The 20,526-nt window shown below is 38.4% G+C and overlaps 1 protein-coding gene across 1 annotated transcript in view; it reads right to left on the bottom strand.

The window, feature by feature from the left end:
* ube2wb (ubiquitin conjugating enzyme E2 Wb) overlaps positions 1-20,526 on the bottom strand; it is a 50,941-nt gene that overhangs the window by 20,347 nt on the left and 10,068 nt on the right. Inside the window, exons 3-4 of the mRNA XM_052023696.1 lie at positions 14,055-14,157; positions 4,195-4,350 (exon numbers count right to left, since the gene is read on the bottom strand). Of these exons, the coding sequence (XP_051879656.1) occupies positions 4,195-4,350; positions 14,055-14,157 (259 nt within the window). The remainder of the gene's footprint in view (positions 1-4,194; positions 4,351-14,054; positions 14,158-20,526) is intronic.

Here is a 20,526-nt window from a genome sequence, read left to right on the forward strand (position 1 = left end):
AAATTGTGAAGAACTGCACATCTGGAATGAATGAACTCAAATTACTATTAGTAACACTCAGAAATTTGCATTCCCAAAATGTCTGTGATAAGGTGCCATACAAGAGATTAATAAACAAAATTAGAGCGCATGATGTAGAAGGCAATATGCCAGCAGAGTTCGAGTTAGCCAAGAGAAAGCAGTATAAATAAACAAGGTTTTTTTTTCTGGTTAGGAGCTTGTAGCAAATGGAGTATCAGTACTGTGGGCCCAGCTAATCACAATCTATATGAATAATTTGGATGAAGGGATCAAATGTATTATGTCCAAGTTTGCTGGTGGTACAAAACTAAAAGGCAGTATAGGCTGTGAGGTGGTTATTGAGAGACTTCAAGGCGGGTATAAAATGGTTGACTAAATGGACAAGGACATGGAGTGGAATGAACAAGTAGGTGGAATATAACGTGGAAAAATATGAACTCATCAAATTTGATAGAAATGAGAAGTATTTTTATTTAAGTAATGAAAGATTAGAAGTTGTTGGCGTGCAGAGGGACCCGAGTTCCCTTGCATATGAATCACTGAAAGCTAACATGCAGGTACAGTAAGTAGTTAATATGTTTAGAAGTGGCAGAAGTGACATCTTAAAAGATACTGAATTACTACAGAGCTTCACAGGGTAGATGCAAGGTTGCTATCTTCTCTGACCAAGGCATCTAGAACTAGAGTCACAGTCTCAAGATAAAAAAGGTCAGCCATTCAGGATGGAGAAGAAAGTCCTTCACCCAGAGGACAGTGACTCTTTGGATATCACTGCTCAAAGAGCGGTGCACTCTTGAGTAGTGATGTCCAAAGCTGTCACTGAATATATAAGATTTTTCAATGGAATGTGGGATGAGTGCATGAAAGTGGCATAGAGGTAAAAGATCAGCCACAATCTGTTTGAATGGTAGAGCAGGTTCAAGGGGCCAAATGGCCTACTCTAATTCTTCAGACTACAACAGTTCATTGAGGCAGATTACTATCACTTTCTATGTCCTTTGGGGTAGGTCATTAAATATTAACCTGGCAAAGTCCAAATTCCATTAGGGAATAAAAAATACTGGCTTCATCTTTGAAAGATGATGATGGTAATATACAATTTCAAGTAGTCAATAGAGTATGGCTTATTTTTCTAATCCATGCATACAACAGATTATTCTGAATTGAACTACATCACTAAATGAAGAATGTAAAACTGAAGCAATGAAATTTCTCAAATAAATTATGAAAATATGGAATGGACCATTGGATCAAATCAAACTGACTCTATGCATTTCCTATTCTGAGCTATTTAACCAATTTAATCTTATTTCTTAAATAATCATATTTAAAGGACAGAGACACAATAAATTCTGCAGTTGCTAGAATCTGGAGCAATACACAAAAAGTGCTGGAGGAACTCAGCAGGTCAGGCAGCATCTATGGAGGGAAAGAAACAGTTGACATTTCTGTTGCCACAATACAGCAGTGCATAGAGAGAAGAGCAGTAGACTGTTATAACATAAATTAATTTTATATTTGAAGTTACTTATGAGGTCACAAAAGTTACTTCAATAGGTGTCATATGGTAAACTAAATTCGGCTTTGTTTTTTTGGCATTCCTATTGATTACACAGCAGGGTACAACGTCAAAGCTTTGCCACTCCAATGCCGAACTTCTGAATTGTTGGACACCAATAATAGAGTCCCATGCTGGAAAACACAGCTCTCTCTAGCATTCAGCATTCAAGCACCAACTTCCACTCCCTACACTGTTCAAAAACCCATGCTCCCCCCACCCCCCCCCCCCCCCCCCATCAATCTTGGAGAGCCAGGAATATGGGACACCAGTAAGTGCTTTGTGATCTAACTTGTTCAACCTGAGCAAATTCTAGAAAGAAAATTTCTACTCATTTAGGAGTACAAATAGACTTTTCCGTTAAATTTCTAGCACACTTTGATGTTTTACACTGCACAAACTATCCACTCTATTCCAACTTCAATGTATTCAATTGTAGTTGGAGTAAACTCTGACTATTTACTATGGCATGTCTGTACTTGAAAAATGGGTTCTGTCTGATTTTCCATTGTGTCCATTTGAACTTACTTTTAGCAGAACTAGAAATGACTGAGCACCCTTGTACATTTACTAATCTGACCACTAAATGTACTTTTTTCCCAGCTGTTGCTACACAGCGTTATGAAAACTATTCTTCATTCACTGGCTTCCATTAGAAATCAACTAAAATCCCATTTCATCCATCGTAATTTTTATTAACTATCACTACGAGTTTTTAAGAATTTAAATTGATTCTTCTTCCTCAAGTCTCCAGTTGTGACAGCATTCTGTAATGCTACAAGCTCAGTTAACTCAGCTTTGGCAGCTGGTAAGCCTGGGGGTAGGGCCTTACTGGCTGCTAAGACCAGTCCGACACAAAGCCTATCATTGCAGTCAGGGCCTCAGCAATATGCTGGGACCTGACTGCCCATCATAAGAATATGGCTGGGGGGATATTTGTAGGAAGTGTGCAAGTTCAAGCAGCTTGCTGCTCTTTGTAAGATGTTCCCCAATACAGTGAAACTCCGATAATCCAGCACACTCAGGACTTTGCTGGTTCTGGATTAGCAAATTTTCTGGACTATTGGATTTATTCATATTTATATCCAAACACATTTTTAATTCACTTTCCTTAAAAAAAAGTTACACATATTATAATAAATTTCCCAGTAAAACCAAGCTTAATGGGAGTGTGGAAACTGGGGTCCCAGTGAGGAGGAAGGGGATCGTGAGAACCAGGGCCAAAGTGAGTTGGAAGGGGAACATGAGAAACATTCCCTGGTGACCCAGATGCTGATCCTTCAGGATTTCCAAATGGTCAGATACTGGATTATTGGAGTTTTAATGTGTGAAGAAAATTTAATACTGGCTATGAATTTTTAGTCATTCAATTGACTATTGGAATACATTATTTTAAAATCAGGTTTATGTCACCTTTCACAAACATAAAAAGTAACTTTTAGATGAACCAAACACAATGGAATACATTGCAATAGAGAGGAAACAGTTATCAACTTAATTGTAAAGTTAAGTATTTCAGCCTGATCAAAACTCCTATTCAATGTTAGTTATTTCATAAAATTACAATGTTATTCTCGAAAGAAAATAAGTTCAAGGTTAGCGTAATGGTTTAAATAAACAATGGAGTTTATTCAAAATGATTTTTTCTTAGAGACTGGTTCAACAATTATCAAATTTTGCAAAAGGTTTCAGTTCTAAATACGCCTGGTCCCATGCATTCAAAGGAGCACACTGAAGATTAGAACATAGTCTAATGGCTGATCTCTTGATGACTGAAATGTCTGGAATAGCTTTGTTCATGTATAGCTCAAGGGGTACTAAACAAGAGCAACTTTTGTGGCAACAATAACCTAAGATATTGTTCCAAAGGTGAAAATCAGTAAACATCACTTGAAGTCAATAAACTGAATCACTCCTTTATCAAGGTAACATTACATAATAAAAATGTAGTCAAAACTGATTTCACTGTCCAAAAAAGATTAACCTGTTAAGAAAAATAATGTGGACAATGGAAGAATGAGACTAAGGATCATTTGCTAGTCCTGGTCTTAACTACAATTAAAGGCAAGTATTACATAATCACATCTTCAATCATTTCACATTTTACGATTAGCTACCAAATACCATGTTACTTGTATTTTTCTATCCTGTGTAGATCCAGCTAATCTTTCATTTAAACAATTTTTCATATGTAAATTCAAGTATAGTTTAAGTATCCCAAGATCTCACAAGTCAGAGGGGAAATCAAATTACCTGTTTGAATTAAATGCAACTTTAATAAACAGTCAAGCTACTTTCTACTTTCCCTGCTGATAACATCTACGAAGACTCAACAACCACAAGGAAATGCACATACCTCATGGACATCAACATCAACCCATTCTCCTCAAGAAAAAGAGGTATAAAAACATGCACAATTCATCGCAAATAGTGAAGTAACATGCTTGGATAAGTGAGCATTACATCTTCAAAATATTTTTCTAGTGCATGCAAATATTAAGCACAAGCAACATATTTTCATCTTTCCCTTTCACAATTTGAAGAAAACAATCGGGCTGGTCAAGGACAAAAAAAGGCTTTGATCAGTAATAGCTTTGCATCTAATCATGGATTACCTTTTCTTTGCAACTGGAAAGCATGCTGATGATGCTAAGACAAACTGACTGCACAGAAAGAGCTGGAGACCAGTCTTCTGTCAGAATCGATAGACAAATGTGTCCATTGCTGTAAACGTGAGGATGAACTGGAATATTTTCACCAGTGAACATAACCTAAAAAAGAAAGGAAAATAATTTCAGCACTACACATATATCAATCCACAAATTGTCAACAACCTTGAAGACATATTTTTTCATCACTGTTTACAGAATTAGGATTAACAGAAAATATAGTAAAGGTGCGCTGGTCTTAATTGCTCACTATATGTCAAATGTACTTTTACCAGGTATTTGGAAAAGGGCAGGATAACTTCTACTCCTTGTATTCTTTTCCTCAACCAATTATTCTGTTTGCTTTTTAATCATTTTCTGCACCTGTTAATGGCATTTTAATAGCATATATGTAGAGTTTACATATCATTCCCCCAAACCAAGTCTCTTTGTCCTCAGCCAATAACAGCTCTTCATCATTTAGAAAGTATATTGCTCCATTGTTTTAGATTCAAAAACGGAAGACAGCATGTGCAATTATACTGATTTCCGACAGCTTTAAGGATTTGCTTCTTCTATTTCTATCTTTGTAGTTTATTGCTTTTATCCACACTGCCTACAATTCACTGCACTGAAATTCATCTACCACCTATTTGACATTGTCATTAACCTATCTCCTCAGTTTGCCAAATGTGATGCCACATCAATCCTCAATGTACCCAAATCAGTCATAAATACAAAAGGTCCCATGTCAGATGTCTGGACTCCATTGCTTCCATTCCAGAAATCAAAAGCATTCATTTACCACGATATTGTCTGTACACAACCTATCAGTTTAACCTTCGACATTCCATTCAAGAAAACATCTTTCAACTAAATAGGTCTCTTGAAGATTTTCCTCAAACATCAAAAAGTACACGGAATAGTTTACCTGAACCCTACCTTCCTCAATTCCCTTGGAGCAATGGCTTTTTGAAGGAAATCCTTTAGTAACAATCTTCATTTATAGAAAAATGATAAACACCATAATTAGAACAGTAACACGTGGAGTCCAAGTGAGGAATGGCACAGTCTTTTCTGTTGTCCTTCCATATCTGAGGTTTTGATACAAATGTGATGGGAAAGATCCAAAATGATGAGATAAAACCTCCACTACACGTTGCTTGAAGAAATATTGTGAACCTAGCAAAGAGGATATACTACCATCAACCACCTACATAATATCAGCTGGCCAAATCCAGTGATATTATCCATACCTTTGCTACCTGTAAATGCAATTATTCGAATGCAGTTGTGGCTGACCTCTTTCATTCTAATCTCAATAAATATGGAATATCTGTTATCTGCTTCCACATCACAACTTTATCTATTCTCATTCATCCATTGTCCTGTGACTGATAACCTAAACTGACTCCCAGTAAAATAACACTAAATTTAAAATTTGCATCCTTGTTTCCAAATCCCTATATGGACCAGCTCGTCTTTATCTCTGTAATCTTCATTTTCATAACAATGCAGATATCCTGGAGGGTTAATTATTTCCATTTATTTCATCTTCAAATTAGTTGCTATACTGTTGATGGCCGTGCCCTTTAAAACTAACTCTTATCAAACTTTTGGTCACCTTCCCCAATATTTCATTATATTGATTAGTATATTATATATTTTTTATTAGATAATGTCTCAATGCAGTTAAGCACAGAATCATTTTGCTTTGTTAAAGCTGCTATAGAAGTTGAACATCATTGTTCTCAACAATCTCGTCATTCTGAGCCTGCAAATCCATGACACAAAATACTCTAAATTTAAAACTAAACTAACAGTTTTGGGTCATATGCTACAGGGGACTGAGTGTAGAAACGACACAGTTATCTTGTTCTTCTGAAGCAGGAATGAAAAGGAACAGTTTAAAAAAAATAAGTAGCAGATCTCTGTAACATTTAATTTGCAGCTTTCAGTGTCATTGTTTCCTAAGTAATAACTCATTCTTCATTTGACGGTGAATCTAAACATTGATTTTCTAAGGTCATATGTACTTGAATATCTCAAAACATAGTCAAGATAATTCACACTACACGTCTATATACTTTAGAATATTTTGATGAAATCATGCACGCACGTATATGCAAGCTACACTGGTACCTTGCTTAGTGCACAGGATGTGTTCCCACAAAGAACAGTGCTGAAGAATCAGTGCTGAGAAGAGTTTTTATAACTTTGTACATATAACAATTCATTATCAACAGTGCAACTGCGCAAGGAACCTGGTGTGAACCCCTGCAATCTTCAGTGTTGCACCAGGAAGCTGGGTACCAAGAACTTGGTGTAAATCCCCACCCTCCCTATTGTTGCTTGTGGCTCTGCCAGAAACCTGGCACATATCTAAAAATGAATCACCTAAGGCTTAGTACAAGGGCTGACTTTGGATAGGTTAAGGCAAGTGGTGTGGCGGTTCAGTGCTAAGATGTGGGCCATTAACAGCATCTGCTCCATGCGTTGACAGATTGCCCAAATCCTATGGTCTATTTCATCACCCCCTGTTGGACGTGATGGAAGCTGCCATCACCCCTGTGGTTAACAGCACAGCTCTCCCCATCCCAGGGATTCCTTTATGGTAACAAGCTTAAGGGTGGTTACTGGCTTTTGAGCTTATGCAGTCAGTCAAAGAGAGTTGGGGGTTGTGAGGGGGAATACTGCTGCATCTAATAGGTTAAACAGGACACAAGAGAAAGACTGTAGGATCTAGGTGGTCTGTCTATGCATGGAGCTGGTGCTGCCAGTCCACAGCAGTCATCTGCATATACTATGCAAGTCACTGTGCAGTTGTAAGCCCCACATCTCTGCACTGAGCAGCAGCATTCTTTGCCTCAACAAAACCAACATCAGCCCTCATACATAGCCTCCTTACATAAGGCTGTGTGCAATTCATAACTGTGACAGTGCATGTGGATGGCACAGACTTCCACCAGGATCTTCACAGCGTGAAAGGGAAAACCTACCTGTGACTGTTCAGACTAGAGAACGAAGAACTCTACAGCTCTCAGTGGAGTACTCATGTATACGCTGTAAGGACTGTACTATTCTGTTCATAATGTAGGAAAAAAATTGCTCTTCGAATTGGGGGAAACTGCCAAAGTAACATTTATTTCACATCCCTCATTGTCAGACAACTAATTAAAAGACAACTGAAAAATGAAAGTATGTATTTTGAAACTAAATCTGCTTGAGGCTATTTGTCAAAATCCTTGTCAATGCATCTACTTAAAATACTTTTTGTACTAATGTTGGGGTACTTGTTTTGGCAGAATACTCACTCCACAGCTTGCCTTCTCTAATGCATCCTTTAAGCTGCAGTTTGATATGATAATTGAGAATAATTTCTAACACAATGATATTGTACTTAAACGTGGTTAGCCTAACAGAAGCCATGTGTATTGTGTTCCACTTTCTTGGCTAAATATTCATCCATCCCCATCACAACTGCATTGCAGAAAACAAATGAGAGATGCTGCTTTTCTAAACGAGAAGGGTCTACAAACCTAACTTGTACTGGAAGGTGTTTCAACTATGTCTTCCTGAAGTCTGTTACTATCCTTTTCACTATATTTGCTTTTTATGTCACTTGCAAACTTTAAGATTATGCCCTTTACACTGGAGTGCAACTCATTAATTACAACAAGAGAAATGGTCTTAATCCTAGATGGACATCACTACACAATTCCCTACTGTCTGAAAAACAACAGTTCAGTATTCTGCTTTCTGTCCCCTTGTCAGTTTTGTATGCCTACAAATTTTGGCCCTTTGATACCATAGGACAGCATCCACTATGCCATACTTTATCAAATGCCTTTAGAAAGCCCATATACACAACAGTGGTGCACAGGTTATTGCGATTGCCGCATATCTCCTGCAGCCTGAGTTTGATCCTGACCTCCGGTGATATTTGTGTGGAGCTGACATGTTCTGCTATTGACTGCCTGAATTTATCCTGGATACTCTGGTTGCTTCCCACACCTCACAGATGGGCTGGTTGGTAGATTGATAGATATGCGAGAAAGAAAAGTGTACAGAGAAGTAAATGAGTGAAAGGGATTGCTTTGATGTTGGCATTGACCTGATAGACCAAGTGGTGTCCTTATATGTTATGAGAAAACATCAGTCTATAACAGCCTCCATTACTTAAATCAAGTTCAGCAAACAATTTGCTTCTAATACAAGTTTCTACATACCAATTAATTTTTTCCCCCAGATTAATATAGCTAAAGATTCCACCACCAACAACTTTAGGTTGACAGCCCTGACATTGTTGGGTTTATCCATCTCCCTTTTTTTAATCACAGGTGTAAAATTTGCAAACCTTGAGCAGTCAGCTTTCTATGCAGATTGCCGTATTGTGGCCAATTCTCCAAAAATATCCTCTCTCATTTCCCACTTCTGATCTGACTTCAAGACAATTGATAAATGTTGGCAGATATTGGGACCACTGCTTTTCACTGTATCTCGGTACACATGACAATAATAAACAAATAAACCACTGTTTTTTTTGATACATTAATGACCTGGGCCACCATAACATGAATCAAAGTTCTTGGATAAGACACAATTTAGAATTTTAGTAAATGATGAGCAGAGTAGTAATGTGTTTCTCAACTAAAGAAGTGGGCAAACAGCTGGCAATTTAAGATGTATTATTCTAGACTGGGTGACCTCCTACTTCAAAAGACACCAACCCTTCACCCATCTCCTTTATTTTTCTCTGATTAAATTTCTCAATCACCTCTGCCATTATTATGACACTGGTAATGATCTCTTTGATAATCAACGAGGATACAAAATACTTATTTAATATCATAACACAAGATCATATCATTTTTGGCCCAATCTTCCTTTGATTATTCCTGTGTTTGTTAAAAGACAAGTTCTCAGTTAATCTCCTCTTAAAATTCTGCTTACCACTCTTTTCCATTTTCAGCTGCCTTATTTTTTTTGTATTTTGCTTGATTCCCTGTTGAATTTGAATCTGACATTTACCACACCCACTTTCAATTTCATTTTGCTCTCTGTACCTTATCATCCAGGGAGTTTCGACATTGCATGTTCTTCCTCGTCCTCTTGTGGGAATGTGTCTAGCCCGTAACTGAACTATCCAGCAAACATTAGGAAAAAATTATGGTGCCAGAAGGTTACGCTTAGATTTCAGAAATGGGACGGAACACATTTAGGAAATTTTGTGCTAGTCAATTTAAGATTGGTGTGAGGAAAAATAATTGAATCAAGGAGAAAACAGAACCCCTAGAAACTCAAAATATAATCACAGATAGTCAGCATGGTTTTCTAAAGAGAACTTCTTGGTTAATCAACCTTGAATTATTTTAATGGACTAGAAAATAGTAATGCAGTATTTGTAATTTAACTAGATTTTACAAAAGGCTTTTGATAAGATATCCCACAAACAGACTAACTACTGACTAAGCTCTGAAAATGTGGAGTCAGGATGGCCAGTTTAGCTTCAGGATGGAAAGCAAGAAACTGGAAGTAAGGAGCAGCAGGAGAATGTGAGTAGAGATGTTCTGCAAGAATTAGTATTAGGAACATTACATTAACAGTTTAGACTTTGGAATCAAAAAAGCAACTTCTAAAATTGCCAAAGATACCAAATGAGGAGGAATAATCACCATGAGGTACCCAAAAATTTACAAGAGGACATCAATAAGGGCAAATATTTGGCAAATGAAGTTCAATGCAGATAAATGCAAATTAGTAGATTTTGATAGGAAGAATAGGAAAGTCACTTACTACATGGAAGGTGGGAGTCTAGCTGAAGTAGAGGAACAAAGGGATCTTGGAGTACAAATACACCAATCACTAAAGGTTGAGCCACAGGTTAGCAAGGCTATAAAGAAAGCAAACAAAACACTAGGGTTTATTTCTAGAGAGAAAGAATTGAAAAGGGAAGTAATGCTAAACCTGTATCGAGCCTCAGTTGTACAATCCTTCAAGTACTGTGTACATTTCTAGAAATTATATCAAAAAAGGATATAGAGGGACTGGAGAGGGTGCAGGTAAGATTTACAAGGATGAAACCAGAGATACGGGAGTGTATATATCAAAAAGGATGAACAGACTCTTGAGAAAATGATGCTGGGGGTGACCTAATAGAGCTGTTTAAAATTATTTATTCGTTTTTTCAGGATCTGGGTATCACTGGCAAAGCCTTGAGAAGGTGATGGAGAGATGTTTCCTTGAACTGCAGGAGTCCTTCTGGTGAAGGTACTCCCACAGTGATGCTGTGGAAGGTGTTTCAGGATTCAGATCCAGCAGGATGAAGAAACAAGTGATATATTTCCAACACAGGATGGTATACCATTTGGAGAGGAATCTGCAGGTGGTGGTACTCCCATGTATCTAAACCCCTTGTCTTTCTTGGTGATACAGATCAATGGTTATAGAGGTGCTATCGAAGTAGTCCAGGTGAGTAAGTGCAGTGTATTTTGTAGATGGTGCATAACGTAGCCAGAGTGCCAGTGGTGGAGGGAATGGATGTTTTGGGCGTCAGATAGGAGACCAATCAAGCTGGCTGCTTTACACTATATGGTATTGAGTTTAGTAAATACAATATTGGAGCTGCACCCACCCAGGCAAGTGGAGGATACTCCATCACTGTCTTAACTTGTACCATGTAGATGGTGGAAAGGCTTTGGGATGTCAGGAAGTGATTTATTTGTTTCACAATATGCGGCCTTAGACTCACCATAATAGTTTTTATTCCTAGTCCAGTTGAGATTCTGGTCAGGAGTAACCTCCAGGATGTTGATTTAGGGGGATTCAACAATGACAATGCCATTAAATGACAAGTGATAGGGAGTTATGGGTGGACATAGAGAGGAGAACATAACTGATTCACCTATATAAAATATCATCAAGAAATCCAATAGCATAGTCAGAAGAAACCACATTGAGATAGAGTGGTGAGAATGGCGATCTTGCTTTTTAAAAAAAAAATTCATTCAGGAAATACAGATGTTACTGGCTTTACTGCCCATCCCTAAATGCCACTGAACTGAAGAGTCACTCTTATTGGTGTGTCTGAAGTGATAAGACCAGGAAAGAATGGCCGAATTCGTTTCCTGAAATACATTAGGGAATCAGATGGGTTTTTAACAACAATCTAGTAGTTCCTTAGATACCATTACTGTGACTGAACAAATTTTAATTCATTTAAGTACTTGAATTTAAGTTCCCATGGTGGTATTCTTTGTCTCTGGATCAATCGCCCAGAGCTCTGGCTGGTGGTCCATTTACTTAATCTCTGGTACAACATCCAGGAGGATGGCTTAAGCAGATACTATGCATTTAAGGGCAGGCTGGTCAAGCATATGAGGGAGAAGGAAATAGAAGACTACACAGACAGATTTAGAAGTGGTAAAACAGGAGGTGCCTTGAGTGGAGCATAATCCAGCATGGACTGTTGAGGCTAAATTCCATGTTCATGTGCTGTACATTCTATGTAATTCTGTATTATGTCAGCCTCCAATTGCAATTTTTTCTGCCAATATTCACTACCAATACAAGATTTTGATTCCTTTTCAACTCACTTAAATTAACCCTCTTGTACAGGAGGGGATGTTGGTGGGTTAAGTCAAAGGTTGGGTAAAGGTCACAATTAGAACATCTGGAAACATTTGCTGATGTCAACTAATATATAACTCACCTAAAATGTGTTAGGTTTATCACACCAAAGAGGTTAATTCTTGATAACTAAAATGTATTGGTCATAGGCACAGACATGAACACTTAATGCAGTCAAACATTCATTTCTCAACAAATATAATGAAAAAAAAAGCCTAGAATTTTCCAAGCGGGAAACAAATAAATTCAGCTATGAAATCAAATAATTTGTTTCAAAACTGAATGCTAATATTTAGCATTTTTAAGTTTTGTTCAGTATTATCATAGCTAGAATAAAACTCGACTGGAATTTTGATTGTGATGAAAGGACCTACCAAATTATACATCTGCATTAATAAACTATCCTGAAAATGTTAGCTGATTTTTTTCATTATTCAATCATAACTTTTCCCTCTTGTACTCAATGACCCTCAATAAAAACACAGAAATTCTGTTCGTCTTCTGAAATGTATTGATTTCAGCCTGTATACATGAGCCTGTATTGATATTTTTATTGATATACCATTTTACAAAACTTTGCAGAAAGCTTTTAGTCCCAAAATATAATTCACAATTAAACACTTTAAACTGCATCAGCCAATGTCCATGCTCAACAAACACAACTTCCTGATTCTTTTTATATATACAATCAGTCCTTTTTGCTGTTTTATAAATTCTCTATTCTAATCTGAGACTACGCCTTTTGTACCTAAAATGCTATAGAATGTGTCTTTCTTTTGACAGAATCGAGTTGATCTCTGAGTTAGTTTATCCATCCATGCTCACTTTTTTAGGTCTACTTATGAATTTTACCAATAACTAACAGACTAATACAAGGCAAGTAATCTGATCTCTCTCTCTCTCCCCCCAATGTCAACAGCGAAAACCTAGCCACAAGGCATAATCTGCCTACACTAGAAGGATTCTATATATTGTGTAAATAATTTTAATATCTGTAAGCTTTTTGCAGACTGCCATAAAATATAAAACATCAGTCCATAATGGCTGCTCCTCATCAGTTTTGAGTTAAAGCAGAACTAGAAAAACACATCCAGATTGTCCAGCCTTTTGGAATACAGTACACTGCTTTTTGTTTAGTCCTGAACTCGCTTGTTGTGTTGCACACATGTACTACCCACCAAGAGCATAAACCTAACTAAAAGTATTTTGAACCATAAATAAAGACATCAGACAAATGTTGAGCAGATTGCTTAAATATGTGCCCAAAGTCAGCAAGAATATGTAATATTTTATTCGCTGGCTCTCCACCTTGACCCTAAAACACAAGAATAGTTGCCTCATAACTTCCAAAAAGATGTTTATTTGAAACAGATTATGTTGCAAACTTAGTTGCTAATTTATCTGTCAACTTCTTCAAATTAGAGTCAATGTGAACTGTATTTTTCCTTAGGTTAATAATGTCAATCTGACAATTAAGTTCAAAATCAAGTATTTGAGAAAACATATGTACCTATAAAGACAACAAAGATGGTTCCTCAGTTTGGTAGTCTTGTCCATTCTTAGAAACCAAAAAGAGCAGACATAGACAAATACCTTGCATTTATGGAACATTAATCATGTCCTTTCTGATTATTCTGAAGAGTTTTACAACATAGCCGATGAAATACTTTTTGATGCATTGGTATTCAGGAAACTCAGCAGCCAATTTGCATTCACCAACCTCCCACAAACAGTAGTAGTATGATAATGACCAGATAAAATGAGGAATATATATTGACCATGAAACCAGGAAAACTCTAGTGCAATTCAAAATACTGCTGCAGGAACCTTTATGTCCACTTGTGGGTGCAGCCAGGGTCAATGTAGAGCTTCTCATTGATACATGGCACTTCATATAATTCAGCACTTCCTCAATACTACACTGAAGTATCAGGCTGGATACGCAAATTTATTTTTCTGAAGCGTTTGGAAATAATATTCAGCACTCAGCTTCTGATCTGTTATTCTTATTACTAGATTTTATTCAGATAACTCTGCAACACAGGTCAGTTGGTATCAACATCTATGAATTTCTTTTTACTGCAACAAAACAAACTGCAAATTTGTGTTAACTTTACCAACATCCCAATAAATAGTTAAACATACACTTACAGAAATAAAATTGCAGTCATCTGGATCTGTCTGTATACAAGTATTACCTGAGGTGAATCAAAAGGATAACGACTGCTGAACTTGAAGAGAAGCTGAAATTTCTCCCCTTCATATAATGTGCCAGGAGCGCCTTCCATGTCTACAATCCATCTGCAAACAACATGGAAAAAACAGTTCTGATCTGTACAGAACTCTGGTCATTTGAGCACATCCACGTCAACGTAATATATTCTTGCCACCTAACAAATTTTCTATTAAGTAAAAAGGTAAGGGCACCTGCAACGTCAAGTACAGGTTGGAAGGGAGAGAAATAGGGGCAAAAGTGGAGGGGAATGAAATAAAACTCTGTGTCATCAATATATGTGAATCAGGCAGAATTTACATTTTCATGCATTTTGCTTTAAGAATGCAGCACACAAACTTTCAGAATATTGATTTTGTGACCGAATCTTCTGAACAATCCTATTTGTTTATGGGATGGGCTGGTCAATGGTAGCAGTGGTGAAAATAGTCATAAGCACAAAAACACAGAAAAAATTGTGGTGAGAAACAAAAAGGTGTTCTCAATTACGTGAAAGAAAATACTGCAAAATTGCCTTTTTGCTTTCCAGAAAAGCACCTGGCAGATTTTGGAGCACCTGTGCTATGCTTTGCACATAAAATTATGAACTTTAGACATTTTTCTGAAGTGGTACAGGTGTCACCACCAGGAATGTGTTGAATCAAGCAAATGGACCAATTAGCAAGCTATTTCACAATGGTTCCTTCAGCAAAAACATGCCAGTTGCAAATGTCTCAGTGCTTTTCTTTTGGAGGCTGTTAACTGCTTGAATACTAAAAACTATAAAATTTCTGCAAGCAGAAATCCCAAACTGAACAACTTGAATACTGTGCTTTAATTTGCCATTTTAGAGCAGAACGCCACCTTTCTATTGAATCAAAGCCCTGGAAAGTGAAGCAAGTGACACAGACTAGGTTCCTGCTACATTTGGAACAAGAATTACAACAACGCTTCAACAAAATAAAGCTGATCATAAGCAACACACACAAAATGCTAGAGGAACTCAGCAGGTCAGACAGCATCTACAGAAGGAAATGAACGGATGACATTTCGGGCCGAGAAATCGGGACTAAGTTCCTCCAGCATTTTGTGTACATGGCTCCAGATTTCCAGCATCTGCAGTCTCTCTTGTCTCCCCATAAAGCTGATAATGGTTTTTGCGACTGTGGGCCAGAAAACTGTGCTCTATTAAATGCCCAGCCATTCAATATATATGAAAAGCTCAAAGCATCTCTCAAGATTTATTTCTATTCAAAGTTTAGCAAATAGTGGGTAACAATAGTGCACTGCAATTTCAGGGGATGTCATTTAACTCCCTATGCCAGAAACAATTTTCTCAGAGGCTGTCTGTTACTTAGACAGTAACTGTTACTTCGACAGTAACTGTTACTGATGAGGGTGGGGGGAAATGGAAGCTAATGAGCTGGATGGATCAGTACTTTGTAAGATGATCTTCTCCTTCTGCTATGTGGCTTTGAGTTTTTCAGTACCATTCCAAATGTTCCTTCTCCCCCAAGAGTCAGTGGGGATATTGCATTTCTTCCTGGAGGTTTTGAACACAGCCTTGAATCTTTTCCTCCGTCCACCTGGTAATGGAACCAGCTGAGGGAGGGGATAGGGAAGGCAAACTAAGGGAGAAGAAACCCAGGTAGATAGGTCTGTGGGTGATGGGCATATGGAACCATATCGTGGGGTAGGAGAATGTCTTGGTAACAAGGGAGGGAGAGATAATAAAAAAAAGGTGAACAGAGGGAGGTGGATTGATGGGAGTGATTTACCCTTCCCACCTGGTTCCATATGCCCATCATACCTTCCTTATCTGCTTCCACATATCACCTACCAGCCTCTGTCTCTACCCTTCTCCTTCCCCACTCCCACTGCCTTTTTTTCTTACATTTCTACCTATCACTTACCACCCTCTGTCTCAACATTCCCCCCCACTTCCCCACCTGGCTCCAACTGCCCATCATCCCCTCCACCTGGTTATACCTATTGCCTACTGGTCTCTGTCTCACCCCTCCTTTCACTTCTACAGATTGGCTATCTTCCCTCTACACTCTCAGTCCTGATGCAGGGTTACAACCCGAAATATTCAACCATCCCTTAGCCACCATTGACGCTGCCTGATCCACTGAGTTCTTCCAGCAGTTTTTTGCTCCAGATTCCAGCACCTGCACTCGTTTGTGTCTCCAAATGTTATACTGATTTTTTGTTAACAGCACTAATAATTTACCATGACTTTGAGAAGGCAGAATTCTATCCAAACTCTCAATAGAAAAGAAACTTGTCGATTTACAGTACTTATTATGTCACACACCATTCAGTCCATTGGTTAATGCAGACTCCAAGCAGAGTAAACTCAACTATCCCATTCTCCTTCTCTTCAGCCCTGCAACTTATTCTCTCTTACATGCCATAAACTACATTTTAGCTCTTTTGTGATTAAAAGTAAACACTCGCTTATCCAGTACTTATGCATCTAGAACTCTCATGCAACCAGCAAAAATCTCTAAGAATTAGCGAAGAAATTGAGGAGGCCCTTGCGGAGATATTCGCTTCATCATTAGCCACTGGTGAAGTTCCCGAAGACTGGAAGGTGGCTAATGTCACTCTGTTGCTTAAGGGTAGCAAGGACAAGCCAGGGAACTACAGGCCAGTCAGCCTGACATCAGTGGCAGGGAAGTTACTAGAGGGAATTCTGAGGGACAGGGTCTACCAGCATTTGGATACAAAAAGTCTGATTAGGAAGAGTCAGCATGGTTTTGAGCGTGGAAAGTCGTGCTTGACGAATCTTTGAGAGTTTTTTTTGAAGAGGTAACAAAAAGGGTAGATGAGGGTATGCAGTGGATGTTGTCTATTTGGACTTTAGCAAGGTCTTCGACAACGTCCCACATGGTAGGCTGGTCTGGAAGGTTAGGTCCCATGGAATCCAGGGAGAGGTAATTAGGTGGATTCAAAATTGACTCGGAGGTAGTAAGCAGAGCTTGATAATTTAAGGTTGTTCCTCAGGAAGGAGGCCGGTGACTAGTGGTGTGCCACAAGGGTTGGTGTTGGGACCCTTGTTATGCGTTATTTATATAAATGATTTGGATGCAAATGCACAAGGCTTAATAAGTACGTTTGCAGGTGACATGAAATTAGGAGGTGGTGTTGATAGTGAAGGAGGTTATCATAGATTGCAGGGGGATCTTGATCAGTTAGGGAATGTAATGGAAGAGAGGGATCTTGGAGTACAAGTGCATGGTTCATTGAAAGCGGTGTCACAGGTAGACAGGGTGATGAAAAAGGTGTTTAGCATGCTGGCCTTTATCAGTCAGGGCACTTAGTACAGGAGTTAGGACATTATGTTGCAATTGTACAAGTCATTGTTGAGGGTCCCTTGGAGTACAGCGGGCAGTTTTGGTCACCCTATTACAGGAAAGATGTGGTTAAACTGGAAAGAGTGCAGGGAAGATTTACGAGGATGTTGCACGGACTAGAAGACCCTAGTTATAGGGAGAGGTTTGCCAGGCTAGGTCTTTATTCCTTGGAAAGTAGGAGAATTAGGGGAGACCTGATAGAAGTGTTTAAAATTACGAGAGGCATAGATAAGGTGGATAGTAACAGTTTTTTCCACAGGGTAGGGTAGTCCAAAACTAGGGGGCATAGGTTTAGGGTGAGACAGAAAAGATTTAAGAGGGACAGAGTATATGAAATGAGCTACCAAATGAAGTGGTTAAGGCAGGTACATTACAGAACTAGCTGTATGGGCACCATGGTTGGCATGGACTTGTTGGTCTGAAAGGCCTATATCCATGCTGTATTGCTCTGCGACTCTACATTAAGCAATTTCATAAAAACATTTTCAAACATGTAAATTTGAATTTGGTGTTCCAAGTTCCAGTGTGATTTTGTTTGTATGCTGTCTCCCATAAGCCTATGATATGAGGCATTGTTCTTCCAATTTGCATTGGGCCTCATCCTGGCAAGGGAGAAGGCCAAGGATGGACAGGTCGATGTGGGATTGAGAAGGGGAGTTTGAGGTGGCCAATGCGGACAGAGTGCAGGTGCTCTGTAAACTAGTTGTTTTGGTCTCACCAATGTAGACAAGCCCACATCAGGAGCACTGAGTGCAGTAGGTGAGGTTGGAGGAGATGCATGTCAATCTTTGCCTCACCTGGAAGGGCTGTTTAAGTCCCTGGATGATGTTAAGGGAAGAAGTGTAGGAACAAGTGTTGCACCTCCTGCAGTTCCAGGGGAAAGTGTCAGGGGTCAGGGTGGGTGGGTGGGTGGATGTAGAGGGATGAGCGGACCAGGAAGTCACTGAGAGTGGTCTCTGCGGAAGGCCATAAGGGGTGGGAAGAACAAAGTGTGGCTAGTGAAGGGATCTCATTGCAGCCAGAGGAAATAACAAAGGATGATGTCCAGGATGTGGAGGGTGAAAGTTGATGACAAGTGGAACACTATCTCTGTTCTGTTTGGAGGGAGGGGGTTGAGAGCAGAGGTCTGGGAAATGGAGGTTGATGGGGCCCTTTCTTGCAAGGGCCCCATCAACCACAGTAGAAGAGAAGCCATATTTAATGAAAAAGGAGAACATTTCAGATGTCCTTGAATGGAAGCCTTGAGAGCAGATGTGGCAGAGACTGAGAAAATGAGAGAAAGGAATGGCATCCTTACAAGAGACAAGATGGGAAAGAGATGTAGTCTATGTAGATGAAAGTAAATGCCAGTGTATAGTTTGTCTCCCACGATGGAAACAGAGAGATCCAGAAAATGATAGAAGTGCTGAAAATCATCCAAGTGATTTTTAGAGAAGGATTGAAGTTAGTATCGAAGGTGTGAAATTGACAAGTTCTGCACAAGTGCAGGAAGCAGCAACAATGCAGTCACTGATGTAATGGTTAAAGAGTTGGAGAATGGTACCAGAGAAGGTTTGGAACGAGGACTGTTCCACAGAAAGATAGGACAGAAAATATGACTGGGGTACACTGTTTGTGTGTAAAGGCGCAAGTCTTCCAAGTTGACTCAGGGAACCAGAGATTGTCAAAGAGGGTGGAATAATGATACAAAGGGGAAAAAAAAGTTAGATCTAAAAATATTCCCACCCATAATTATTCATGGTAGGTAACAGATAAAAGGAAGGATGGTCATATTAAAATTCATTACTGTAGACAAAGTAGACATTGTCCTCAATTTATTTAGATCTAGTTCTTAAATAGGGAATTAATTAACATTGAAAACAAAAGGCAAGCTGTGCAAGATATTTGATATTTTTATTGCTACAAAAAAAACACGAACATACATATGAAGAACATTTACCTAATGCTGTTCCTGACTTCTCAACATTACAAACAGGTTTTGCATCTAATATGCACCTTTGAAGTGCAATTTTTGTATAAAATGAAGTGTTGTTATTGCTTCGATAGATTTTTGGAGATAGCTTGACAAAATATAGAGTATTTTAGATTTATTACAGAAATAGAAAGACATGGATCAAAGGCAATATATCCAAGACTAGAGAATAGAAAGCAAATAAATGACCTGCAGACTGGTAGGATGTAGAGAATGATGTGTTTAATGGAAATGTTGCAAGACCTTATTTTCCAATTTTGTGAATTGAACCAGTGTCCAGACATCCATCAGACATGGCAAATTATGGGGAAGAATGTAGGGTGACACTGATTAGCAGAATATTAGGGTTCAACTTAGAGAAAGGCTATATACTGTGTTGGATAAAATGAAATGCAATACATTACAATTTACAACCAAAGGTCCAATATGGGGCATAGGTAAGTAAATGTTTAAAGATGGCAGTACATGTTTTAAAAAAGGCAAGAAGTACTTTGTACAAAATATTGATTAGGTCATAGGTGGAGTGGTGCATTTAGAGCAAAAAAAAATGCAAATGCTGGAAATCCAAATGAGAAACAGAAAATGCTGGAAACACACAGCAGGTCAATGTTACGAACTGGGTTACTATTGGTGAATGTCCCTTTAAGATAGAGCATAGTGGTGTGTGTGTGTGTTGGCGTGGTTATGACGACAGAAAATAAAGGATATAAGGAGTTTGGGATTTTGCCACACACACACTACGAGTTTAGTTGTTGGCGTTAATGTTTAAGATTTAACATTTTTACTTCTAACATTCTAACATTTTTACTTTTATTTTTCTTATTATCATAAGTAGTTATTAATAAAGTAGTTTTAAACACTTATACATGACTCAGTGTTTCTTTTGTTGCTGGTTCGTAACACCAAACAGTAACCATGGAGCAAGAAACAGGTCAACAACTTCAACAGAATTGGAAAAGTGAGAAAACAAGGGCATTTTAAGTTGCAGAGAGGGGGAGGGTGAAGAGAACAGAGGGATAAGACATGGACCAAAATTGTCAATGTAACAAATGCTTCAAAAATCAGCAGATAGACACAGAAAGTGGAAAAAAGAAACAAATTGAAACTAAAGTACAGCCACATCTGTG

Source organism: Pristis pectinata, chromosome 9 (assembly GCF_009764475.1).
Source record: "Pristis pectinata isolate sPriPec2 chromosome 9, sPriPec2.1.pri, whole genome shotgun sequence".
NCBI lineage: Eukaryota > Metazoa > Chordata > Chondrichthyes > Rhinopristiformes > Pristidae > Pristis > Pristis pectinata.